Raw genomic sequence first — 24,736 nt, forward strand, 5'->3', positions numbered from 1 at the left:
GTGTCGTGGAATTGTTACAGCTGCTGAGATTGGACTTGGCAAACTTCATCATTACCATGGTGTAAGTTGAAGTTTGCCGGTTTTTACAGTAGGTGTCGCTAGCAGGATGTAGGCATTTCTATGATTTGTTATATACACGATTGTTTTCTATTGACATTAACCTCCAAAAACACCCAAATCTCATTCTGTCAAAATAATAGCGTCATAGTCGTTTATATCAATGAATATGTCGAGTTTCGTTCCAAATAAAGAGCATTTGCGGCATTCGTTGCTTTTTTTATTTCATCAAAAGAAAAAAGCAGCTGAAGCACATCGTTTGCTAGTAGAAACTTATGGTGAACATGCTCCAGTGATTAGAACATGTGAGACATGGTTTCGTCAATTTAAAAGTGGAGATTTCGATTTGAAAGACAATGAACATCCTGGCGCAGCGAAAAGGTTTGAAGACGAGGATTTGCAGGTGTTGTTGGATGAAGACCCAACCCAATCACAACAAATATTGGCAGAAAAACTTAATGTGTCCCGAGTAGCAATTTGCCAACGTTTAAAAGCCTTGGGAAAAATCCAGAAGTATGGAAAATGGGTGCCACACGCATTGAACGACAGGCAAATGGAACATCGAAAAACCATTTGTGAAATGCTGCTTCAACGGTTCGAAAGGAAGTCTTTTTTGCATCGGATTGTCACGGGTGACGAGAAATGGATTTTTTTTGAGAACCCGAAGCGAAAAAGACTACTTTCACCTGGTGAAGCCGCTCCATCCACTGCAAAGCCCAATCGCTTTGACCGTAAGACAATGCTCTGTGTTTGGTGGGACCAGGATGGTGTGGTGTACCACGAACTATTAAAACCTGGTGAAACGGTAAATACGGATCGCTATCGACAACAAATGATCAATTTGAATTATGCGTTGATTCAAAAACGACCGGAATGGGCCCGAAGACATGGCAAAGTTATTTTGCAACATGGCAACGCGCCGTCTCATACCGCTAGATCCGTGAAGGACACATTAAAAACACTTAATTGGGAAATATTATCGCACCCGCCGTACTCTCCAGACCTCGCCCCGTCCGACTTCCACCTTTTCGCATCGATGGGGCACTCACTTGCAGAGCAGCACTTCGTCAATTTTGAAGAAGTTGAAAAATGGCTCGTCGAATGGTTTTCCTCGAAAGAAAAAAAGTTTTTTTGGAATGGTATCCATAATTTGCCTGAAAGATGGACGAAATGTGTAGAATCAAATGGTCAATACTTTGAATAAAAATATTTTGAGATTTCCCTGAAAATTATGTTTTTTTTAACGAAAAAAACCGGCAAACTTCAACTTACACTCGAAGCCGAACATGATAGCCCTGAGCGTCGAGTACGAGAAGGCGAAGTTCGCCGAATTCTTGAAGATTAATTTGAAGGGTTTGCAATACACGGAAAGATGATTGCTGAGACACTTCGACCCGGAAAAGATCGCCAGTTCGTCGAGCAGCGATGCTAATAATATAAGACAAATCACTCATTCTCTGGTGACGGAGGTGTATCTCGATCTTCTGGAATGGGACTTTAATCAAATGCTGAAGTAGGATTTATTTTATTTTAGAGAAATATAATTTTGATATTAATATTAATATAATTAATATTTATATTAATATATATTTTATTAAACAAATATCAAGAAATAGTCAAACATTCATTTAGATTTGTGTACATTTGTAGATTCAATTATTTGTATATAATGAACTTTTGATGAACAGCGATATGTTTCAATAATAATGGTATACATTATAATATTAATATATATTATTATTTATATATATTATAATATTATAATTATAATATTATTTAGGTAAATACGATTCAATCTTTCTCGCAAGAGAGCCGAAGGATGCTGAAGATGTGATCCGGCTTTTACATCGCCGTCGACGTGACGTCATTAATTCCCACCCGGGCCATCCGTCATTCATATTCACCCCCGTCAATCGTGCGGACGCGATAAAAGCTCGCCATCGTCGACGCCGGCTAGTTACATCTGTTTACATCGCCGAGAAACGTGTTAATTCGCTCCGATTTTCCATTACAAGAATTTATACAACCGCGAGGATGTCTTGTCCGGGAAGAGATCCGTCATCGGAGCAGCTAAATAATTACAAGAGGAATTTGAAGGTAACAGATCTCTATTCATCATAATTCATCGTGTACTTGTGTGAGTTACACCGATACTCAAACAATTCTTTTATTACATAATTGTGACATATTTTGATCCATTTAAAGGAATAAAAATGAAAATTAATGAATTAATTTATTACATTTTATCTGATTAAAATTGTTATTTTATTATTGCGCCACTTTGCGCGAAATTAAAATATGTGAAGTAGTTGATAATTATAAAGGCGAGAATATGACTCGGCTGTTTTGTAATTGATTGCAATTGAGTGCTATTGATTACATTTAGAAAAAATATATCTTTTAATGGAAATACGAATTAAAGCGAAGTGAAAAAATGTATCTTTGTTTATTCAAGAAAATATGTATCACATTTTTTGTTACATTTTATTATAAATTTAAATAATACATACATATATATACATATATATGTAATAATACATACATATATATATATATATATATATATATATATATACATATATATGTATTATTTAAATGTATATTTAAATTTATATATATATATATATATATATATATATATTTATAATTTATATATTTAATATATATACATTATATATTTAGAAATATAGGATAAAAACAAACTTTCGACTGGGACTTTGTTGTTAGGTTCTATATTAAGAAAAAAATTCAACAATATAATTAGATAATACATGCTTGTTAAAAAAAAATTAAGAGAAATTTTGATATCTTGAAAATAATATTTTTTCGTTATTTTTTGTGGTGCATAATAATTGCACATAGATGCATTAAAAAGTAGGACAGTTTTGTTATATTTAGATGGAATGTGCTACAATGTGACATGTCATCAATTTTTTGACATAAAATGTAAAAATAAGCTTGTTTTGCACGATAAATTATATATACACATACAGTTTTAATACACATACAGAGTAGAAAATAACTAACTAAATGATTATGTCATAGTATGGCGTGATGAAGAGCACAGATAAGTTAAATATTACTGTATACTTGATGAGTGACGTTTATATATAATCGCCTCTATCACAAACCGAACCAATTAAAAAAATATTTGATATTAAATTGCTTATCTCGCGTCAGAGATATATATGTATCAGTGCAAAGATGAGCACCACATCTCTACGTTTAGATAAAATTTTATTTATTTTAGACATTAAAAAAAATTTTACGCTTATACATATGATTTACATGCCGAAAGAGTTGGCGACAAGTGGTGACGAGCGCACTGACTATAAGAAGTCTATTTGAAAACAATATTATGCGTCGTGCCATGTTGAAGGCAAAGTATCTAGGCGATTCGACGCAGCGAAGAGGTGTGTTGCTTTGTAAAAAAAAGAAGTAGTCAATGTAATATGTAAATTAACTGCAAATTAATTGCGACGTTCCATTAATCAACGTGCGTAGAAGGAAGAATCATATCGCACATCTATAATTTCTTAAAATTTATTATATATATAAAATAAAATTGATTTCATATAAAATAAATTCACGCAGTTGTCAGATAATAAAAAAAAAATAATTTTAGGAATTTGTTTTACATAAAATTGTAAAAAATTATATATAATTTATAAATATTAATATATAAATATATAAATATTAATTCAAATATTAAATATAAATATTAAATTATATATAATTTATATAAAAATTATAAAAAATTTTATTAAAAATTTTGACATTTATATAAATTTATTTTGCATCAATCGACGATGAATATTAATCGATTCCAATTTATTTTTTCACAGGGTGAACCTGTATTATTAACTGCAAATGGAGCACCCGTTGCCGAGAAGAAGGCCAGCCTTACGGTTGGTCCTCGTGGACCCATGTTGCTGCAAGACTTCGTTTACCTGGACGAGATGTCGCATTTCACCAGGGAAAGGGTCCCGGAACGAGTTGTACACGCGAAAGGAGCCGGTACGTTTTTTATAATTTATATTTACTATTTTTGTACACAATTTTTTATTTAATCTATTTGTTTTATCTTCTCTTTTTTTATCTTTGTCTATTTTTTTTTTACATTTTCAGCTTCAATATTATCTATTAATTTTATCGATAACTTTATTTACTGTATTTTTTTTCTCTTCAAGGTGCGTTTGGCTACTTCGAAGTTACCCACGATATCACTAAATATTGCAAGGCCAAGGTATTTTCTAGCATCGGCAAGAGGACTCCCATCGCTATAAGATTTTCCACCGCCGGTGGTGAAAGCGGTTCTGCTGACACTGTCAGGTAATAAATAGATAAAATGCCACACAATATAAATTATATTATTAAAATTTGATGCGCAGAAATTCTAATAAAAAGATATTTATATGATAGTGTGGCCCTGCTGATATATTGGTTGGCCCCCTTGCTCATTCAATTAATTAATAATAACATCTAAAATTTGTTTAATGTATTATGTTACATTTAGAACAATTAAATACTCTTTATATGAGTATCTGACAATTTGTCTATCATTTATTGCGACTTATCGATATATACGCAACATGTAAAATTTTTAACGTTTTATTATAAATTATCTGAAAATCGAGTTCTAGGTGACGGAGGTGTTAAAATTAAAGGACAACATTTCATCTCGAATATGTTGAAGATAAAATGCACGATATTTTTTGCTTATTTTTTGTTATTACTTATTTTGCTAATATACATGATGCTGTTTGACATTATTTTATTAATTTAACAATTAGTATTTAATAATTAGTTATTTATTTAATAATTAGTTCGCAGGAGCAGGAGAGTTTGCGATTTCTGCTGCTAATTTATTTTCCATAATTAATTATTAAGTTGATTTTTTAGTTTATATGTATATTGACAGAATTAGAAATTTGATTTGTTTTTTAAGAGAGTAATTCTTTATAAATGTTGATTTTGCACCGAGTTCAAGTATAATTTTTAGTTCGTACATTTATGGTCACACTAGGGTGTCATTTTGGAATATTCCTGAAAAGTATATATTTTTTTCAAGTCTATAGTATTTAATCCAAAATATAATACTACTAACTATGATGTGTATTAATTTATTCCAAAATGTCTTATGATTTTTTTATTACAAAAAAAACATACTAGGGGACCACACTATATCATATTCTCCTATAATATAATATATAAATATAATATTAATATATAAATTGCATGTTACTCTTCTGAATCGCGCTTCGCTGATGCAACTAATTCGAGTGGCGAAGACGATCAAATGATAATAAATATATGAAAAAATATTGTTGCAAAAATGTTTTTTTTTCTAATTATTATCGGTTGCGTTTCTGAGATCCGCGTGGATTCGCAGTCAAGTTTTACACCGAGGAGGGTATCTGGGATCTTGTCGGCAACAATACGCCCATCTTCTTCATCAAGGATCCCCTTTTTTTCCCAAGTTTCGTACATACGCAGAAAAGAAATCCCGCGACCCACTTGAAGGTTTGTAATACAATAATTAATAAGTACAATAATTAATTATAGAAAATAAATTCAAACGTGATTGCGAATAGTCGGTTAAGGATCAATAGAACATATTAATAGACGTAGAATATATAATATTAATAAAATCTTTTCTCTTTTTGTAGGATGCTGATATGTTTTGGGACTTCATGTCTCTTAGACCCGAAACGACGCATCAAATTATGTTCCTCTTCAGCGATCGGGGAATTTCTGATGGATACCGCTATATGCACGGCTACGGCTCTCATACATTCAAGCTTGTTAACAGCAAGAACGAGACAGTCTACTGCAAGTTTTACCACAAGGTTCTTATTTGAAAAAAAAATAATACTGCTTGATCTATTTGTATCAAAATTGATTGAAGAGATTACAGATGTTTGATGTTAATTCGACAGACCGATCAAGGGATCAAGAATCTCTCCCCGGAGAAGGCCGCCGAGCTCAGCGCTTCCGATCCCGATTACGCGATCAGAGATCTTTACAACGCGATTGCTAAGAAGCAATATCCATCCTGGACTCTTTACATCCAAGTAATGACAAACGAACAAGCGAAGACCTTCAGGTGGAATCCGTTTGATCTGACAAAGGTAGATATATTTATCACTCTTCGCTTCTATCGGATGTTTTAATTTGTATTCCGATTCTGAGCGGTGTTCCCTGTTTCTTGAAAATTGTACCAAGTACTTCTCTTATAGATATGGCCTCACGAGGAATATCCTGAAATTCCAGTGGGCAGACTGGTGCTGGATCGTAATCCCGAAAACTATTTTGCCGATGTGGAGCAAGCGGCCTTTAATCCGGGGAACATGATACCCGGTATCGAGGCGAGTCCAGACAAAATGTTACAAGGTAGAATCTTCGCTTACGGTGACACTCAAAGGCATCGCCTGGGACCGAATCATCTTCAGTTGCCAGTGAATTGCCCTTTCAAGGTAAAGTATTATTCATACTTATATGTATATAATATATAATAATATTATATATATGTATATAGTATACATTAGTGTATTCTATAATATATATAAAATATATATATATAATAATTACGTATAATAAATTATATAATAATTTATATAATAAATAATTATATAATAAAAGTATAAGTATTTATTAAAATCTATATCTCTTAATGTGTGTGTGTGGATTATATATATATATATATATATATATATATATATATATAAAATGCAATTTATTCTTTTGCAGGCGATCTCCGCGATGCATTATCAACGAGACGGTCATACGCCGATATACAATCACGGGGGAGCGCCGAATTATTATCCTAACAGCTTCTCCGGCCCGAAGGAGTGTCCGGCCGTTCGTTCGCCGCCGTTCCATTTAAGCGGAGACGTGGATCGTTACGATCCCGTGGACGAGGATGACTTCGGTCAGCCCGCTAACTTCTGGAAGAAGATCCTCGACGAACCCGCGAGAGAGAGATTGGTCCAAAACATGGTCGGAAGTCTGCGCAACGCCTCGGTGTTCATCGTCGAGCGAGCTGTGCGAAACTTCGCCCGGGTGGACATCGATCTTGCTCAGAGATTGACGGATGGTTTGCGCAAATGCGGGATAGAGATCAACGCTTTGGGAAAATCGGCCAATCTCTAAAGAGGATATATTATATATTGATATATTTGTTATTTTTCTCTTTATTCTCTCGCTTATGTACTTTTGTACTATGTAGTTTTTAAAACTACAAACATTTTTTAAAACATGGTGGATTGTTTGCGCAACGTCTCGGCGTTCATTATCGAGCGAGCTGTAGGAAACTTTGCCCGGGTGGACGTCGAACTTGGTGAGAGATTGACCAAGGGTTTGCGCAAGTGCGGGATGCAGATCAACGCTTTGGAAAAGTCGGTCAATCTCTAAAGAAAGTATAATATATTTGTTATATTTTTCTATATTCTCTCTCTTATGTACTTTTGCACTGTTCTTACTTAAATATATAATATTTTATTGTTATCAGTAATTCTCACTGAAAACATAATATTTTCCTCCGCAATGTTATATATATATATATATATATATATATATATATATATATATATATAATTGCTTTTAATTACTTAAATATTTTTCATCCTAGAATTATTTTTTTCTGAAATTTGTAATAATTATTTTACAAGGGTGTAGATGCTGAATATTGTTATGCCTTATATATATATGAAATTTGTATCCTGTCTATCCGAGGAGAATAAAAATGAAAAATTTATTATTTTTTTTACCATTTTCTACTGTATTTTTGATATGCAACCGTTGTCGATTATTTTAAATAAATATTTTATAGGTCCGATGATTCTTTCAAAGAAAAGAATAGAATATATTATGGAGATTTATATGTAAATAAAATTTGAATTTGATTGCTATATAGATTGCATTATATCGTAGCGTTTTTTCTACTGTTCTCCTCGTAGTTTCTGCGAACAAAAGGATCGAAAGATTTTACCTTCGCATGAATTCAAGGTAGACGACAGAATGAGTCATATCGCCAATTAGGGCAACTTGAGCAACAAAGCCATTTCGACTGCATTTAAACTGCATTTGAAACCCATCCGCTTTTATCCGTCATTTCGGAGTCGAACTGAAAAGTTCCTGAGAGAGGTACGTTTCCATCAATTTTACAATTGATAATAATTAAAGTGCGTACTTTCAGAAAGTATACTCGTATAATTTTTTGTTCATTCTTTTAGTTTTAATTTATTAATTGTATTGCTTATTTTATTTTGATAATAACTTTTAATAATAAGATCAATAATTTCATTATTATTATTTTTAATTTTAAAAATTGCTTTAAAAAGTTAAAAAGAAACGAGCTACATTTTCCAAATTTGTGTTAATTTTTTTGGTTTAATTTTTAATTTGATTATTTTCATTATCTTACTTTAATATTAAAAACTTATTATTGTAACTTGTAATAATAAAATTATTATATTTACTAATTTGTAAATTAAAAAAAAATAAATTGATATTTTTATATTTATCTTTTTTTCATTTTATCTTTATTTTTTCAATTTTATGTTATTTATTTTTTAAATTTAATTTTAATATAATTTTATAAATTATTTTTTTATTATTTTAATATATATAATTATTAATAATAAAATTTATTTTAAAATAATTTTTAATTGAAAATTATTTGGAAAAAAGTAAGAAAAGAATCGAAGCTTTTTTTAATGATCTCTCTCCTTTTTTTAAATATTTATTTTAAACAAAGAAGGTTAACCTTCTTCAAACTGCAATTGCAGTTTGAAATTACACTCTCTAAGCAATATATGTTTTGTATATGTATATATTGTACATATATGTATATACAAGGTGTCCCATTTTAATCTATCATTCCTCGTAACTTTGCAGGGAGCGATCGTAGAGAAAAATATGTTTCACAATCAGACAAACTAATGGTGACCTTGGTCTTGACCTTGGGATCAAATTTGAAGGTCAATATAAAATAATTCATTCTGTATTTTCCGAGTTAATTACAACAAAAGCTTGAATTTTTATTTAAAATTTTTACATTGACCTTCAAATAACCTTCAATTTGACCCCAAGGTCAAGATCAAGGTCATACTGTCAGAACCCTACAACTTTTGTCCGAAACATTTTCTCTACAACCTGCAAAGTTAGGAGGAGCGACGGATTAAAATAATATGGGACACCCTGTATACACGTACGTTTAAATGCGCGCTTTGCAGCGTGACACTTCCGGCCAAATTCCTCGTCCGAGATGTTGCAGGCTGCATAAATACGCGTACAGCTGTTCGCGCTCCGAGTCGCAGGAGAATCCCGTCGCGGGATGCTGTCAACAAACGCACGCGTGTTGTTCGCAGATAAAAATCCGATGTGTCGCTAAATTTGGAGGAGTCTCACTCCAAGAGAGGCCGCTTCTTCGTTGTGTGTAAAAACTGCCAACCTTATCGCGTACGATATTAACCTGCGCGATTAATTGATTAATTTACTTCGATAAAGGACTCTCCAGAATGCAATGTCGCATTGTCTTCTTCCTTTTTTTGCAGATTTTCCTCGCAGCAAATTGTGGGTGTTCTTTTTATAGAATAGGCTCGCCTGACCTCCTTCGAGAAACTCCTCTCTTCCATGGTTCACGGATCATGTTACGGCCAATCTTTTAAATAATATATGTATTTTATTGACATCCAACATTATGCCAGACAGGTATTTACATATTTTATTTACATATCTCAGAACAAAATCTTACAAATGTTCTTTATTTTCAATGATAAAGTTTATTTTTTGATTTTTATTGTAATTTAATTATTTTACTCTTGATGTAAATTATTTTAGTATTTAATATTAGTTTTTAATAATAAAATAAATTTTGTATTATTTTTTTATTTCAAAATTCTTTTGTACAGCATAGAATTGTTTATCAGCGATTGATTCATTCTTGCTTTTGTCACATCGATACCTATCAATCGCTGTAAAAATTGGAGGGTCTAGATTATCTATATAATCGAATGATGTTTTGTCAGGAACAAAGTTTTGGTCGGTGCTGGAGTAATTTGGGGTGTAACTCTTTGCTGTCTTTTATTTAGTCGCAAGTTATTAAGACCCATGGCATTGTTAAATTTTATCCCCGCTCTCTTATATCGGTCAGTTTATCATAGTCCTTGTTTACAACGATGTGGAATATTAATGGGAGATGTGTTTTACTAATTGGAAAATAATTTTAAATACTTAACATTGATGTTTCTTTCTTATCGTTAACAAAGTATTAACAATTAAAAGCTCTATGTATCTTTTAAGTAATTTTTTTCAATGATATATATGTTCTCAATTGTATTTCCTTTTCTAATTTGATTTTGCTCTCTGTTGCTCTATTTTTGTCTTTAATTTTGAATAAAATTTTTATTTATCGTTTATGATTATTTAGCAATGAAAAAATGAAGAATGAAGATGAACAGAAACAAAATACAGACGATGTTGGTGCATCAACGAACTGTGATAATAATGTACATACAGATGAGCAAAATGAGGTGCAAAATAGGTGTGTAGATTAAAATTTACAGTAAAGACTTATAGTAATATTTATAATAAAAATTTATAATAAATATTATTTATATATATAATTTTTTTTATCAGTAAATTTTATAGTAAAGAATTTATGGTAAAATTAATAACTAATTATGTAAGTTTTTAAGTAATGTTTTATACATAAAATTAACATTATGCAAAAATAATAATAATGATATATAATTAATAATAAATATATAAATAATATATAATTAAAAAAGTAATATAATAATAATAATAATAATAATAATAATAATAATAATAATAATAATAACAATATACTGTATCTCTTGTGTCAACAGGCAACCGACACCAAACTTTATGATGGGTGGATTAACGGGAGCATCGCCACCGAAATTCGTGTCCTTTGACGAAATTATAAAAACTGCCAACGGAATGAAAAATATGGCCTTAGCGCACGAAATCGCGGTGGATAAGAATTTTCAGCTGCAAAAATTGGAACCGGAAGATGGTAGCTTTCATAGACGAGTGAAAGAAATAATGCACAAAGCTTTTTGGAATCTGTTGGCGAAGAAATTGGCCGAGGATCCGCCGGATTATTCGCATGCACTGGTTTTATTGAAAGAAATTAAAGAAGTAATTATAATTTTTTTCTTTTCATTTCTGACAAGCAGAAGAAATATGTCAAATATCACACATGCAGTATTTGCAGTTATCTAAAAAAATTATATAGATGAATATCTAGATGAAACTTTGACGTCATCTTATCTTCATATAGATAATAAAAATATGTACTATATCTGCATCTTAGATGAAAAAAAATATTTTTATTAAATTATCTAGAATAATTTTTAGATAATTTTGGTTTAGAATCATAGCACATAAAAGTACTTAAATAATAGAATTTAAGTAGTAAGCGATAAAAATTTAGAAATAAATATATGAATACATATATTTTTATATCCCTTTTATAATTTACATTTTTCTTGTAACTGTCTTTACATAAACAGTCTTAAAAATTATTATCTAGAAAATTATCTAGATGAATCGCCATATAATTTTATCTTTTATTTATTTATATATTTTAATTTTTTTACATATTTTATATATTTATATATTTAAAACAAAATCATCTTATCTAAGATGAATTTACATATTTTTTCTCTTATCTTTATCTAGCTAATTTTAAAATCATCTAAGCACAAGACTACACACATGACAATATATTTTTCATTTATTTTAGTCCCTAGACGAGCTCGTGCCTCCTCAAAATGCCAGAATCAAAGAGAATATCAGGGAAGTGCTCGATCTGGACTTGATCAAGCAGCAAGCGGAGAAGGGTGTATTAGATTTTCATCAATATGCGCAGTACATAATCTCTGTTATGAGTAAGATATGCGCGCCAGTCAGAGACGAAAGGATCAAGGAGCTCTCACAGCAGGTGGACATAATCGAGACATTCAAAGGCGTCATGGAACTGTTGCAGCTAATGAGATTGGACTTGGCGAACTTCACCATCACCATGATGAGGCCGAACATCATTGCCCTGAGTGTCGAATATGAGAAGGCGAAGTTCGCTGAATTCTTGAAGATTAATTCTAACGGTTTGCAACACACGGAAAGATGGTTGCTGAGACACTTCGACCCGGAAAAGATCGCCAGTTCGTCGAGCAGCGATGCTAATAATATAAGACAAATCACTCATTCTCTGGTAACGGAGGCATATCTCGATCTTCTGGAATGGGACTTTAATCCAAATGCTGAAGTATGACCTTATTTTATTTATTTAGAAAAATATAGAATTCTATTATACTTGATATATGTTCATTATAAGCTGGACGTTTTTTTATTTAGACGCTGATGTTGGATCAAGGTAGACTTCTGGAGTTGCGTGATATAACCAGTAAATTGAGCGTCATAGGTTCTGTGATATTGTTGGTTAATAATACAATCGGTGCACCGATTCACGGGATTTCGAGCTTTAAGAAAAATATTAAGGAGCACTTGAATGCGCTGTTGGATTCCGTACATTCCAACAAGTATGTTCAACCATAATTGAGGACAAATTAGAATTAAAAGATGTATTAATTATTCATATCTTTTCTCTACAAGATTTATGTGCTTTATTATTATTAGCTCAGAATTTATTAATTATAATTATAGGGATTTGGAAGCTGTGATGCCAAATATTGTGCTCCAAGTAAAAGAAGATGTAAAAACAACTTTACGAGAAGTTGATGCTCCAGAGTTGTCTCCAGAATTAGAAACATTATTGGAAGGCCAGATAGGTGATCTTATAGATACGAAGCATAAAATCCGATATCTTGTCAGTAAGTATATAAAGATCAGTTTGAGACGATTAAAACATAATTAACTAGGGTATATACTCCCGAGAAAAACCTGGTATTCTCAAGGAACTTTGTTTAATCTTAAAAAATCAGGGAATTCTCATGGAATTTGATTTGAATTCAGGGAATTTTTAAAAAAATTATCCTTTTAATTTTATTTTTTATTAACATTTAAGAAACATATGTCTAACATATCTCGGTAATATTTCAATTTTTATTAAAATTTTACGTAATTTTTTTTATTAACAATCTATTTTTAGTATCGACAGATTATATATATCAATTATAAATTTCATAGAAAATTATTCAAACTCTTAATAAATAATGTTTAAATAAATTAGTACTCCTTATTTATTTTATTAAATAGTTAAACAATAAATTAATAAATAATTATATATATATATAATTTAAAATAAATTCGTATTCCTTGAGATGTTTATAATCATTAATTTTTTGTTTTATTTTTTTATTTTTATTTTAGGGAATTCTCAGGATATTTTTTTACAAAATTTGAGTAAACATCCTGACTTAAAATTTAACTGATATGAAATAAATATTTTAGCTCTGCGAATTAGACAATTCCTACAGAAAATCATTCAGACGCAATCTATTGCGCCCCAACAAGTCCCGCCAGGTCTCTCTTCGCTGCAAGAGGAATTAACTGCAGTTGCCGCCCGATTTGTAATACTTATCTCGCATAATCGCAGCGTATTTGGCGAATATTACCAGGACATTGTCGCGAACGCTTTTGCGAAAAGCGATATTGACAATAACAAGGAGATGCATGAAGCTCATACCATGGAATTATAAAAAAAAGGAGAAACTGGAATAACAAAGTGAAATCATACACACATTTATAATGTTAAAGCTCCTGGGTTTTTGCTGTTATGTTAGATGATGATGATCTTTTTATTTCGAAATGACAGTTAAGAATTTTTAGCGTGTTTTCTCGCTTCTGACGTCAGAATCTAACATGGCCGCGGCGAGTATTCAGGAGCCTAAAATGATATTCTCGTTATGCCTCCTGTTCTGAGAATATGCACGATTATATCGAAATTGTTTATAGCTTCAATTGATAGCGATACTTTAGATTTCTCTTTTTTGAATGCTATATACGAGGTGCAAGTGTATATAATTTTTCATATTTAATTGTGTATAATGAATATATTCACAAATTATATATGTTTAACAAAATAGATGTGATCTATATTTATTATGATTCACGAAATTCATTATTAACGATGAACAGTGAAGCAGTGCTTGTTTTTCTTTCTTTTTTTATAATGCTATATACATTATTTAAAAATTATATACGATATATTGATTAATGTAATTAATCATATATAATGTTTTTTTTTCATTTTTATTTCGTGTTTTTTAATAGTAAAAAATGTTTTGTATAAAGAATACAACTATAAAATATCTTATCGTGTGTAATATATATGCAAAAAGTATGTATTAATTTAATATTTTATTACATATATTGAGTATCATTATTTTTATTTAATCGCCAAAGTTTATATTATTATTGGAAAAATGTAAAAGGAAAAAGATTATTTAATTTGATTAGATTTTATATTTTCGAACATGTTTTAAAAATTATTCTCTCACTATAATGATGCCTGCACCATTTTATATTTACAATATGGAAGAATTTATAATTACCTCACATATATATAAACTTAAATAAAATTTGATTGTCAAATACGTTAAAGACGTTTAATCTATAATTAGTCTATCTTAATCTGTTTACTAAAAAAAAAAAATAAGTTTAGAATATTAAATTTAAAAGATTAATTTTATTTAAATAAATAAGACTATGTATAATACTTTCTTAGCATCCATTCTTCTTTAATACTATTGCAAATTGATGTAATCAGGAAGTTTTATTCTTTATATAATTCTCAAAAATTTCAATGTGTTGTTTCTTTAGAAAACTTCGAAATCCTAAAAATAGAAATATTTTTTTGAGTGCATTTGTTCTGCCTTACATATGCAACATTCTAGATATTATATTTGCTTTTCTTATCATCACCTCTTCATTTTATCAATCTGTAACAGATAAACTTACCCACGAATAAATGCTGTAACTGTCCAGTCGGTGGAAATAAACTCGACAATGTTTTCAATAATTCGTCAAAATCACCATTTTGCGTATAGCTTTGTATCATAGCTGCAAATATTTTATAATCATTCGCTGATAGCGCCCTTTTTACCTAGAAGAAATATTTATTTACGTTTAAATATGTGTTGCATAATTTCTTTCCACTGTATAAATTATTATATTGAATTTTTATATACAGGGTGTCCCATAGAAAATTGCTGACACTAATCAGGTATCATTTTTTAATGCTTGCAGTTAGAGAAAACAAAAATTGTGTTGGAAAGAGAAAAGTCTGCAGTTTTTAATGGATGTAAATAAAATGTTTGTATACCAGTTTATTTTATTGAAAAAAGTAATGAAAACGTACTAATAATCACATATATAAATTAATGATAAATATTTTCGAAGTGCACAATTTGAATTTGTAGAAAATTCTGTTCTTTTACGAAAACTTGTAAAAACTTTTTCTAACATGTCATTTTTAATGTTATTGACGATTCTTTTCATAGCTGCTATTAAATCTGGCACTGTTGAAAATATTTATTATCAGTTTTATGCGATTAGCACTTTTTTCATTACTTTTTATCAATAAAATAAACTAGTATACAAACATTTATTTATATCCATTAAAAATTGCAGACTTTTCCCCTTTACAACACAATTTTTGTTTTCTCAATAAGTGCATATATTAAAAAAAATGACAGCTGATTAGTTTCAGTAATTTCCTATGAGACACTGTATAAATTGTTATTACATCTTTTAAATATTGTTTTCCCAATGTCTTCTTATCATCCTTATCTGTTTCTTTCGATGCTATATTTACAGAATGACTTTCTAGAACCGTTATCGAGGAGGAGGTTGAAGGGGCAGCAAAATACGCATCAACTCCGGACGGTAAGATATTAATTTTCCTTCTCTTAGCAGTTGGTTCATCAGAGACGTGTCTTGCCAATTCGCATGTACTTCGATTGTCCTTTAACTTGCAAGCACTAAAATTGATCGCAGATTGCGCCTTTGCTGATTTTTCTTTCTCCTTTACACCCTCATCCAAATACATATCGATGTTAAAACTATTATCAGTCTCTTTTGTTGCAACACTGTTTTGTGCTCTTTGCTTCAGAGGCAACGTCGTTTCAAAAGTAGCACCTACGGCAGGCAGCGATATATCCTCGTTTCCATATTGTGCGCGACTTATACCAGGTTGTGGCAGCTGCAAAAGTGTCATAATTTAAGAAACTATCGACGATCTTTCTTTAAATTGCATTTAAGGTCCTGTCAGATTGTGACGTCAGAGACGAGAAAACACAAGCTAAAAATTCTTAGATGCCATTTCGAAATAAATAAAAGATATTTCGATGAAACAGCACTTCAAATAAGAATTTTTACCGTATATTTTCTCGTCTCTGACGTCATAATCTGACGTGGTTCCGCAGCGAGGACCCACGACTCTTTTAGGATAAAAGAAACTTACGGTATTTTCCGCGTTTCTGAAAAAATCTCGCAATTCTTTCGTGATCATCCCGAAGTTCGTAAACTTCTTTATGTAGGGTCTGAGCCAGGCGGACAATTGTTTTTTGAAATTTGGATTTTCGAATCTGCAATCGCAGAGTATCACGGCGCCGTAATCGTTTTTGTGTCTTATTATCCTGCCGATAGCTTGATTGACAGCACGTGACGCTTCAAGTTGATACCATTCTTGCCCAGTTAAACTCTGAACGCGAAAAATTTGTTCATTACTCTTCTTAGAGATCATCCATGTTATGATCTTTTAATCAAAGTTTACTACCTCTTTCTCTGTAGTCCTTATTTCCTCCAAGTATCTTTGCTTCAGCATAACTCGCGGATCCTTTAAGGGCGGAAACGGCAGACCGATGATTAATACAGCCCTTCCGTTTGCATTAGCGAAATCCAGACCCTCGCTGACCTTTCCTCTGCACACCGCCATAAAAACGGCCCCCTTGCAAGACGGATCTCTAATTTTTTGGTAATACTCGTTCATCACATTGACAAATCCGTCTTTCGAATTCGGTTCTACATAAATAGGCTATTAGCCAATATTAATTAATTTTTAAATACCACATTAAACGCATATATTACATTACATATTCTATTAATTAAATAAATATTATATATATATTTATTTATTTAATACAAAATACAGAAAGAATGAAATAATAAAAATTAAAAGAAATTACAAGTTAAATATATAAATTAAAAAATTCTATTTTTTATATGAAATTTTCTCATATCTAACGAATTTTAACTTTAAGAAATAAATTATCTTTTTATACACATTATATTTTAATTCCCAGGTAACAAGCATCATCGAATAATGTCAAAATGACGTCATTTGCTACTTTAATGACGTCAGTTTGCTACTTGGGTTTGTAAATGCTTTAAATATATTGTTCACCTTACGGTCGGCAATCTGCGTCCACAAACCCATATTTTGCCAATCATCTCTGCACTTCCTCATAATCGGATACGAAGGGAAAAATATCAACAATCCATGGGGAACAATGCAACTAAAGTTGTACACTGTTCTTCCAAGAGATGCGATATACTTTGGATCATTCCTGTAAAGATATGAGTACATTATTATTATATAAATAAATATTACAGTTATATAGTATATTATATTATCAAAATAAAAAGTTAGTTGCTGATGAAATTAAAATCAAGGTTGATATTATATATTATATTTATATATTATAATATTTTAATTTATCTAATATAATATAATAATTTATATAATAAATGTTATATAAATAAATATATTTTGCACTATTATTATATAAATAAAAAAGTTACAAGTCGCTAGTAAGCACAGTAGATTTACCTGGTATTGTAGGATGAATTGAGCGGATGGTTGTCTGGACCCTGACTGAGAACACCAACGCACACTTGTTGATTCGTTACAATATGTGGATTTTCTAGCTGAACTGTTATCGGTATACCTAGTTCCGATATAAATGGTTTCATCGGAGACAAGGTACCACTTGTGAGGATCACTGAACGTATCCCCTGTTCTACCATTTGCTCCATTCTAAAAAAAAAAGAAAAGATATAACTGTATTGTATGATTCATAATTAAATATTAAAATATAATAATAAAAATATTTAAAATAATTAAAATACATGTTTAAAAATAATAAAATAATAAAAATAATAAAATAATTAAAAATAATTAAAATATTTTCTTCTTATATTTATTTAAACGATCTCTACCCAAAGCCAGGACTAAAACACCAGTAACTAATGAGTTTTCCATCTGTTTTTATTGTCTTCTTAGTCTCCCAAACATCACCCTTGTAATTCTTTTTCTGCTCTTCCAGCTGTATGTGGACTTTGTAGCAGCGTTTTACCTTCTCCTTGTGACGCACGATAGAACCACCACTATTAAAAGCAGTCTTCAATAAGTCACTAAACTTTTGCAGCGCATTTCCCTTCCTCGCAAATGGCGATGTACTAGTAGTCGTCAGATATAAAATTATCTTTTCCAACTTATCCGTCACAATTTGTTCCTTACCATGTGTTAACTGTTGCAAAAAATTATACAGCAACAATTATATGTATATAAATAATTTAAGAATTTTATTTATTAAAATTAAAAATGTTTACCTCAATTTTCTCAAGTAATTCAAAAATAAATCCACCAGGATAAGTGTCTCCCTCGTTACGATTTTTTAATTCGATCGAATCGACTGCTTTTTCCAGTTCCAAAAACATGGCCTTTAAGATGTACAAATCCTCTGCTGTGAAATCTTTTTGCACATTATTGTCCGATAGGAAGTCGTTTTGCAAATCTGCATCCTTAGCCAGATCTTTCATTACTGCAGTTACTTCATCAATACATATTGCAATATCTGTACTACTTATCTGTAAAAAAGGAGATATATATATATATATATATATATATACATAAAATGAAAAAATTTGTTTATATACCTGTAATGATGCTGCTTCTTCGCATACTTTCTCAACATTATGAGCTTCATCGAGTAAAACTACGGTATTTTGTAAATCTATACCCTGTGTCTTTCGTGTTTTAGGATCCAGCAGATAATTATAAGGCATAAAAACAATATCTGCGTTTTGCTTCAATTCTTTTGCCAAAAAGTATGGGCAGCATTTGTGCTTCTGTCCGACTTTAACTAAATCTTCTATATCTAAGACCTCCTGTTTAAAAACAGGATCATCTTTTCTAAACATATTGGAATTTGTATAATATTTTAGTAGTAATTAGTAATAGTTATTTGCTTTGATTAAAAAAATTAGAGTACTTAAGCACACACCTGGCCTCAACGTTATTGAAATAGAAGCAAGTCCTAGATTTCACTTTGGCATGGCACATGTGTATTTTGTTAAAAGCGCTCGCTTCTTTAGAAACTTCCGGATGAATACACAGCTGATCTCGAGATCCTAATACAGCGGTGGCAACATGCTTGTACGACGTCTTCTTCAACTCATGCATAGCTTGAGACAATTGGGAATGTGTTCGAGATGCGTAGATAATTTTGGGCATAGCCCATCCAAAATTTTGAACGTTATCCGGTACACCTGACGCCTTTTCCAGTCCATTGATCAAATATTTAAAAAAATGTCCACCAAAGTCCTTCTTCTCAACTGCACCTGCTATTACTTGTGCTTGTAATTGAGCTTTCTTCGTCAACAGCCAGCTCAAGGAAGAGCACAGGAGGCAGAGAGTTTTTCCAGTACCTAAATATATATTTATATATTATATTACATATTCTATTAATTAAATAAATATATATATATATATATATATTCATTTAATTAATTCAAAATATAGAGAGAATAAAATAATAAAAAATAAAAGAAATGACAAGTAAAATATATAAATTAAAAAATTCTATTTTCTATGTGAAATTTTCTCAAATATAAACATGAATTTTAATTTTAAGAAATAAATTCTTTTTATACAAATTATATTTTGATTCTTTTAAAATACTATTTTATGCGTATTTTTGGGTATTCGAAATTTGTCTAATTATAAATATAAGTGAATACCTGTGGGAGACTCCAAGACACCGTGCTGACCGTTTTGCAGACATTCTATCACCTTTTTCATGTATTCCTCCTGCACGGAATAAGGTTTAAAAGGGAAGCTAACGATGATATCGTTAATTGTGACGTCAGGCATTTCAGAGTCAATTAAAAATACAAATCAGTTGTAAGAAAATTCCACTCATGTATCGCAAACGTCTTCTTCCCGCCACAATAAAAACCTAACCTAACCCGAGATTTATTAACCCAACCTGATCTAACCTACTTTTATTACATACATATATACAGGGTGTCCCATTTTAATCTATCACCCCTCGTAATTTGCAGGGAGCGATTGTAGAGAAAAATGTTTCGGACAAAAGTTGTAGGGTTCAGAGGGGATCATCTAACGATGACCTTGATCTTGATCTCGGGGTCAAATTTGAAGATCATATATGAAGGTAAATATAAAATTTTTTTTATTTAAAAATTCAAGCTTTGTAACTCGGAAAATACTGAATGAATTTTTATATTGACCTTTAAATGACCTTCAAATTTGACCCCAAGGTCAAGATCAAGGTAACTATCAAAAGCTCCTTCTGAACCTTACAAACCCAAGGAGAACAGAAAAGTCAAAATAACGTCATATTGACTAAATTTATGTCATTTTTTTGTCAATATGACGTCAAATTGACGTCATTTTGACTTTTCTGTTCTTGGGATGAAGTTTGTAGGGTTTAGATGGCAACCTTAAATCTGCTTGATCTTGGGGTCAAATTTGAAGATCATTTGAAGGTCAATATAAAAATTTATTCAGTATTTTCCGAGTTACAAAGCTTGAATTTTCAAATTAAAATATTTCCTATAATAATTAGGATGCTAGATTAAATAAATGGGACACCCTGTATATATACATATATATATAATTCTTGACAAGTCAAGAATGCTCCCTCTTGTAATTCGCGTTTGAGCGATAAAAGGAGAGATAAAGCGAGAATCGCGGAAGGTTCTGGGACGATAATACTCCGATAAGGATTTGCGGCGGCGACGATGAGCTGACCGAAAGTACAAAGCGGCTGGCCGACATTTGAAAGGAGACGGCTCGAGCGTTCAGGCTAAGCGCGTGATCAGCTGATCGACGAAGTTGCAGAGCGCGAGACACACGTGTAACAGGTTTGCGCCCCTTTAAAATTACTCTGTGCACATTTTTTATCGGGCTTTCGAAAAATCTAAAGCCTCTCTCTGTCGTCTCTGATAAGAATCGCGGATAATAAATGATTACATTTTTTTAATCGCGCCTACACAAGAGTTGTTGAAGGTCAACAGCTATTGGTTATTGACACCGAAAAAAGAGCTGCGTAATTTTTATTTGGTGCGCGATTATCATTTGATCAATATTTTAAATCACGGTATAATGTGTGTGTATTATTCAATATATATATATATATATATATATATATATATTATTACTACAAAAATTTTCCTCTGGAAAAGTATTTAAATTGAATATTATAATAGAATATATATTATATATTTTATACATTTAATATTATTTATATATATTAATTATTCAATGTTTAATTTAAATATATTTCTATAAAGAAATTTTTTTAGTAATAATGCAAATTATATATACTTGATATATTAAATAAATTAAATTATATTATGTGTTCAGAGTTTTGTCAGAATTTTTTAAATATTTTTTTGTGATTGTACACGAAATGAAAGGTCAGTGTCGTAAGCTTATCTTTAAGATAGGAATATGCAGTACTTGTTACTGTAAATATGTTTTATTGTGGGTAAAAGAATAATTAAGCTTGTTTTTAGCTCTTTATGCTTCTTAGACTGCGAATAAATATTTTATTTTTTGTGTTTTATAAATTTTTGCGTTTGTATTTTTTTATTGTATATAATTTTTTTTTTTTTCTCTCTCTTATTTTTTTATATAATTAGTAAGAGAATTTTGGCAATAGGAGGTGAGAAATCTATAGTAATTTTTTGCTTTTTACATTTTTGCGTAATAAGCATACCTTGTGTACATGTAGATATGAAAATATTAATTTTTTTACAAACCTATCTACTTATTTTACAGTGTGATTGTAATTGTAATTAACATAAATACTCATTATGCGTCTGATAATTTGTGACACAGTGGACTATGTCGCAGAGTGGTCTGCGAAGTATGTTCTTAAGAGAATCAATGATTTCAAGCCTAATAAGGACAAGTATTTTGTCCTTGGTCTTCCTACAGGTACGTTAATTTTAGTTTTTAAACATTCTAAACATTTGTTAACTTATATTAATTTATTAATTTATTCTCATTAATTTGTATTATTTTATAAATTGTTTTTGCTTTATTACTTAGGCGGTACGCCTCTGGGAATGTATAAAAAGCTCATATCATATTATCAACAAGGCAAAATTTCCTTCAAGTATGTTAAAACATTCAATATGGATGAGTATGTCGACCTACCAAGAGATCATCCTGAGTCTTATCATTATTACATGTACAACAATTTCTTTAAACACATAGATATAGATCCAGAGAATGTGCATATACTTGATGGAAATGCGGTGGATCTTGTAAAAGAGTGCGATGACTTTGAGAGGAAGATCAAAGAGGCTGGTGGAATAGAATTATTCATTGGAGGTAATTTCTTCATTACAACAAGTTTTGTGCAAACATATTTTTACATAAATAAAGTGCCAGGTTTATCTAACTGTGAAACATTGTTTGCCAGGTATCGGTCCAGATGGACACATAGCTTTCAACGAGCCAGGCTCATCATTGGTTTCCCGCACAAGGGTGAAGACTCTTGCCCAGGACACTTTGGAGGCCAATGCGAGATTCTTTGGAAACGACATCAATAAAGTCCCGAAACAAGCCCTGACTGTGGGTGTCGGCACCGTGATGGATGCTGAGGAAGTGATGATTCTTATCACCGGGTCTCACAAGGCCTTTGCCCTTTACAAAGCGATTGAGGAGGGTGTCAATCACATGTGGACGGTGTCGGCTTTTCAGCAACATCCTCGTACGCTTATAATCTGTGATGAAGACGCGACTCTGGAATTACGTGTGAAAACAGTGAAATATTTTAAGGTAATCAACTCTCTCTTTCTGCCTCGTGTGTGTAGATCTGGTATTTTTCCATCATGAAGAGACGTGCTAAGTTTGTTAAACTTGTAAAAATATACGGAAATTCCGCTCTATTCAATTTGTATGCTACGTGTAGGCACTCAGTGATGTACATCGCAAATTGATTGAGGAAGATGGAAATGCAATCCCTCGTCGTACAGTGCAAAATAATTGAAACGGTATTATATATCTTCATGACCTCTTTATGATCGATCAAAATTCTCTTTTAAATTAATATAATACATATCCATTTTCCTTTCTGTGTTTCGTAAAAGATGAATTCTATGTGATGTAAAAAATTGTTTATTTATTCTTATAAATTTATAAAATTGTTAAATATTATATAATATAATTATAATAATAAATATAAATTTATATTATATATTATAATTTTATATAATTGTATTTAAAACTCATGTTTTGCTTATTACAGAATTTATGGGATATTCATAGCAAATTTATCGAGCAAGAAAATCGAACAACGTAACAACTTTGTTATTGTCAACCATCGCCGAAATTAAATGAAAAAAGGAGTAAAAAAAGAACAAATGGAGAAAAGTTAAGCATCAATTCAAATTGTGAATAAATTGATGAAATATTATATGTTATGAAATATCCTACATTTGTTATTTTAATATTCATATTTTGATTTATATGAAAATTTTAGTTATATGCTGTATTTTATATAACTGCCATATAAATGTATTTTAATATTACTGTTCTGCCAATTTTCAGAAATAAATTTATCTTTTTTATCGTCAAACATATTTATTACAAGAGTATATTCTGAATATCTGTTCTGAAATTAATTAATCTAATTTTTTTCCACAATTTTATAACATTCCGATAACCAAAAATAATCCATCAAATTTAATTTTTAATTCATGATAATGTACGAATGTTGTGTATAGAAGTCTGTAAAAGTACGATATAACGCAATTATTGTGAGAATGGTACCTCTTTAATGGTACCTCTTCAAATATAATTTGCGCGTCAATTGTGGAATTAATCATAGATCCCTCATAGTGAAACGAGGACAAACTGATTGCGAAAGAGAGAGAAATTGAAGCGGGACGTTGGACACGTGTCTCTACATGCGAACATTAATCTCATCCGGCACGTATATATATTACGTATGTATATGCAAGTTTCACGTGACTTTAATTGCGACTATGTGTCATATACAAGAACTGATCTTTTTCTTTTCCTTATTCCTTATGGCGAGTTCTATCTATTGAACGAAGTATATCATATATATCGCAATAATTTAAAGAGCTTGGATTAAATCCCCAATTAAATCATATTTTTCTCTGGCTTTAAATTATTAAATTTATCCGGGAAAATCCACATATCATCATAAATTATATGTAAAATTTGCATCGATATATACGTTTTTTCCTCTTGTATAATCCTTGTCTACATATATAAAATAAGAAGAGTAATTAGAGAAAAAAGAGAAAAGATATAAGACTAATTCTCACATTTTTTTAGAAAAAGTGAAATTTAAAAAAATGAGTAAAAATTGCCTACATATAATTAAACAATGATGTT

The 24,736-nt window shown here is 30.7% G+C and overlaps 5 protein-coding genes and 1 long non-coding RNA gene across 14 annotated transcripts; 4 read left to right on the plus strand and 2 right to left on the minus strand.

The window, feature by feature from the left end:
• Window positions 1-925: 925 nt before the first annotated feature.
• LOC146720815 (uncharacterized) lies at window positions 926-1,998 on the minus strand. Its single transcript, XM_085487996.1, has 3 exons — window positions 1,962-1,998; window positions 1,330-1,485; window positions 926-1,211 (listed from the first exon to the last, which is right to left on the minus strand). The coding sequence occupies exons 1-3, from the start codon at window positions 1,996-1,998 to the stop codon at window positions 982-984; spliced, it is 423 nt and encodes a 140-aa protein (XP_085344122.1). The 3' UTR covers window positions 926-981.
• LOC114937411 (catalase-like) lies at window positions 1,303-7,816 on the plus strand. 2 transcript variants are annotated; one of them, XM_085488003.1, is made up of 9 exons: window positions 1,303-1,570; window positions 1,838-2,154; window positions 3,903-4,074; window positions 4,248-4,388; window positions 5,429-5,580; window positions 5,727-5,906; window positions 5,997-6,188; window positions 6,297-6,533; window positions 6,808-7,816. In XM_085488003.1, the coding sequence occupies exons 2-9, from the start codon at window positions 2,092-2,094 to the stop codon at window positions 7,207-7,209; spliced, it is 1,539 nt and encodes a 512-aa protein (XP_085344129.1). In that variant the 5' UTR covers window positions 1,303-1,570; window positions 1,838-2,091; the 3' UTR covers window positions 7,210-7,816. The 2 variants fall into 2 exon arrangements, with proteins under 2 accessions (XP_085344129.1, XP_085344130.1); XM_085488004.1 differs by lacking the exons at window positions 1,303-1,570; window positions 1,838-2,154 and adding an exon at window positions 3,384-3,470.
• Window positions 7,817-9,256: 1,440 nt separating this feature from the next.
• On the plus strand, window positions 9,257-14,134 carry LOC114937415 (T-complex protein 11-like protein 1). Of its 3 annotated transcripts, none has more exons than XM_029310857.2 (9): window positions 9,257-9,519; window positions 9,615-9,771; window positions 10,089-10,208; window positions 10,490-10,603; window positions 10,932-11,226; window positions 11,834-12,355; window positions 12,445-12,629; window positions 12,754-12,920; window positions 13,501-14,134. In XM_029310857.2, the coding sequence occupies exons 2-9, from the start codon at window positions 9,761-9,763 to the stop codon at window positions 13,746-13,748; spliced, it is 1,662 nt and encodes a 553-aa protein (XP_029166690.2). In that variant the 5' UTR covers window positions 9,257-9,519; window positions 9,615-9,760; the 3' UTR covers window positions 13,749-14,134. The 3 variants fall into 3 exon arrangements, with proteins under 3 accessions (XP_029166690.2, XP_029166691.2, XP_029166692.2); XM_029310858.2 differs by having other exon boundaries at window positions 9,257-9,492; XM_029310859.2 differs by lacking the exon at window positions 10,089-10,208 and having other exon boundaries at window positions 9,260-9,519.
• A 389-nt stretch (window positions 14,135-14,523) lies between these two features.
• On the minus strand, window positions 14,524-20,528 carry Rtel1 (Regulator of telomere elongation helicase 1). Its single transcript, XM_029310838.2, has 13 exons — window positions 20,074-20,528; window positions 19,338-19,761; window positions 18,991-19,246; window positions 18,664-18,921; window positions 18,271-18,581; window positions 17,882-18,088; window positions 17,456-17,618; window positions 16,829-17,086; window positions 16,514-16,753; window positions 15,797-16,252; window positions 15,010-15,154; window positions 14,769-14,885; window positions 14,524-14,690 (listed from the first exon to the last, which is right to left on the minus strand). The coding sequence occupies exons 1-12, from the start codon at window positions 20,204-20,206 to the stop codon at window positions 14,815-14,817; spliced, it is 2,922 nt and encodes a 973-aa protein (XP_029166671.1). The 5' UTR covers window positions 20,207-20,528; the 3' UTR covers window positions 14,524-14,690; window positions 14,769-14,814.
• LOC114937403 (uncharacterized) lies at window positions 15,702-18,752 on the plus strand. Of its 2 annotated transcripts, none has more exons than XR_014925935.1 (3): window positions 15,702-15,936; window positions 17,355-17,620; window positions 17,894-18,752. It is a non-coding gene; the product is annotated as an uncharacterized LOC114937403 (long non-coding RNA). The 2 variants fall into 2 exon arrangements; XR_003820880.2 differs by having other exon boundaries at window positions 15,703-17,026.
• Window positions 20,529-20,962: 434 nt separating the features above from the next.
• Window positions 20,963-23,948, plus strand: Oscillin (glucosamine-6-phosphate isomerase Oscillin). Of its 5 annotated transcripts, XM_029310842.2 has the most exons (7): window positions 20,963-21,222; window positions 22,202-22,300; window positions 22,415-22,481; window positions 22,583-22,699; window positions 22,791-23,149; window positions 23,283-23,364; window positions 23,619-23,683. In XM_029310842.2, exons 2-6 carry the CDS (start codon window positions 22,208-22,210, stop codon window positions 23,358-23,360), a joined length of 714 nt encoding a protein of 237 aa, XP_029166675.1. In that variant the 5' UTR covers window positions 20,963-21,222; window positions 22,202-22,207; the 3' UTR covers window positions 23,361-23,364; window positions 23,619-23,683. The 5 variants fall into 5 exon arrangements, with proteins under 5 accessions (XP_029166675.1, XP_029166672.1, XP_029166674.1 ...); XM_029310839.2 differs by having other exon boundaries at window positions 20,965-21,222; window positions 22,142-22,300; window positions 22,415-22,699; XM_085488005.1 differs by lacking the exon at window positions 20,963-21,222 and adding an exon at window positions 21,229-21,467 and having other exon boundaries at window positions 22,142-22,300; window positions 22,415-22,699.
• The last annotated feature ends 788 nt before the right edge of the window (window positions 23,949-24,736 follow it).

The sequence above is a fragment of the Nylanderia fulva genome, unplaced genomic scaffold, assembly GCF_048542155.1.
Source record: "Nylanderia fulva isolate GAGA-0341 unplaced genomic scaffold, ASM4854215v1 Scaffold60, whole genome shotgun sequence".
In the NCBI taxonomy this organism is placed as follows: domain Eukaryota; kingdom Metazoa; phylum Arthropoda; class Insecta; order Hymenoptera; family Formicidae; genus Nylanderia; species Nylanderia fulva.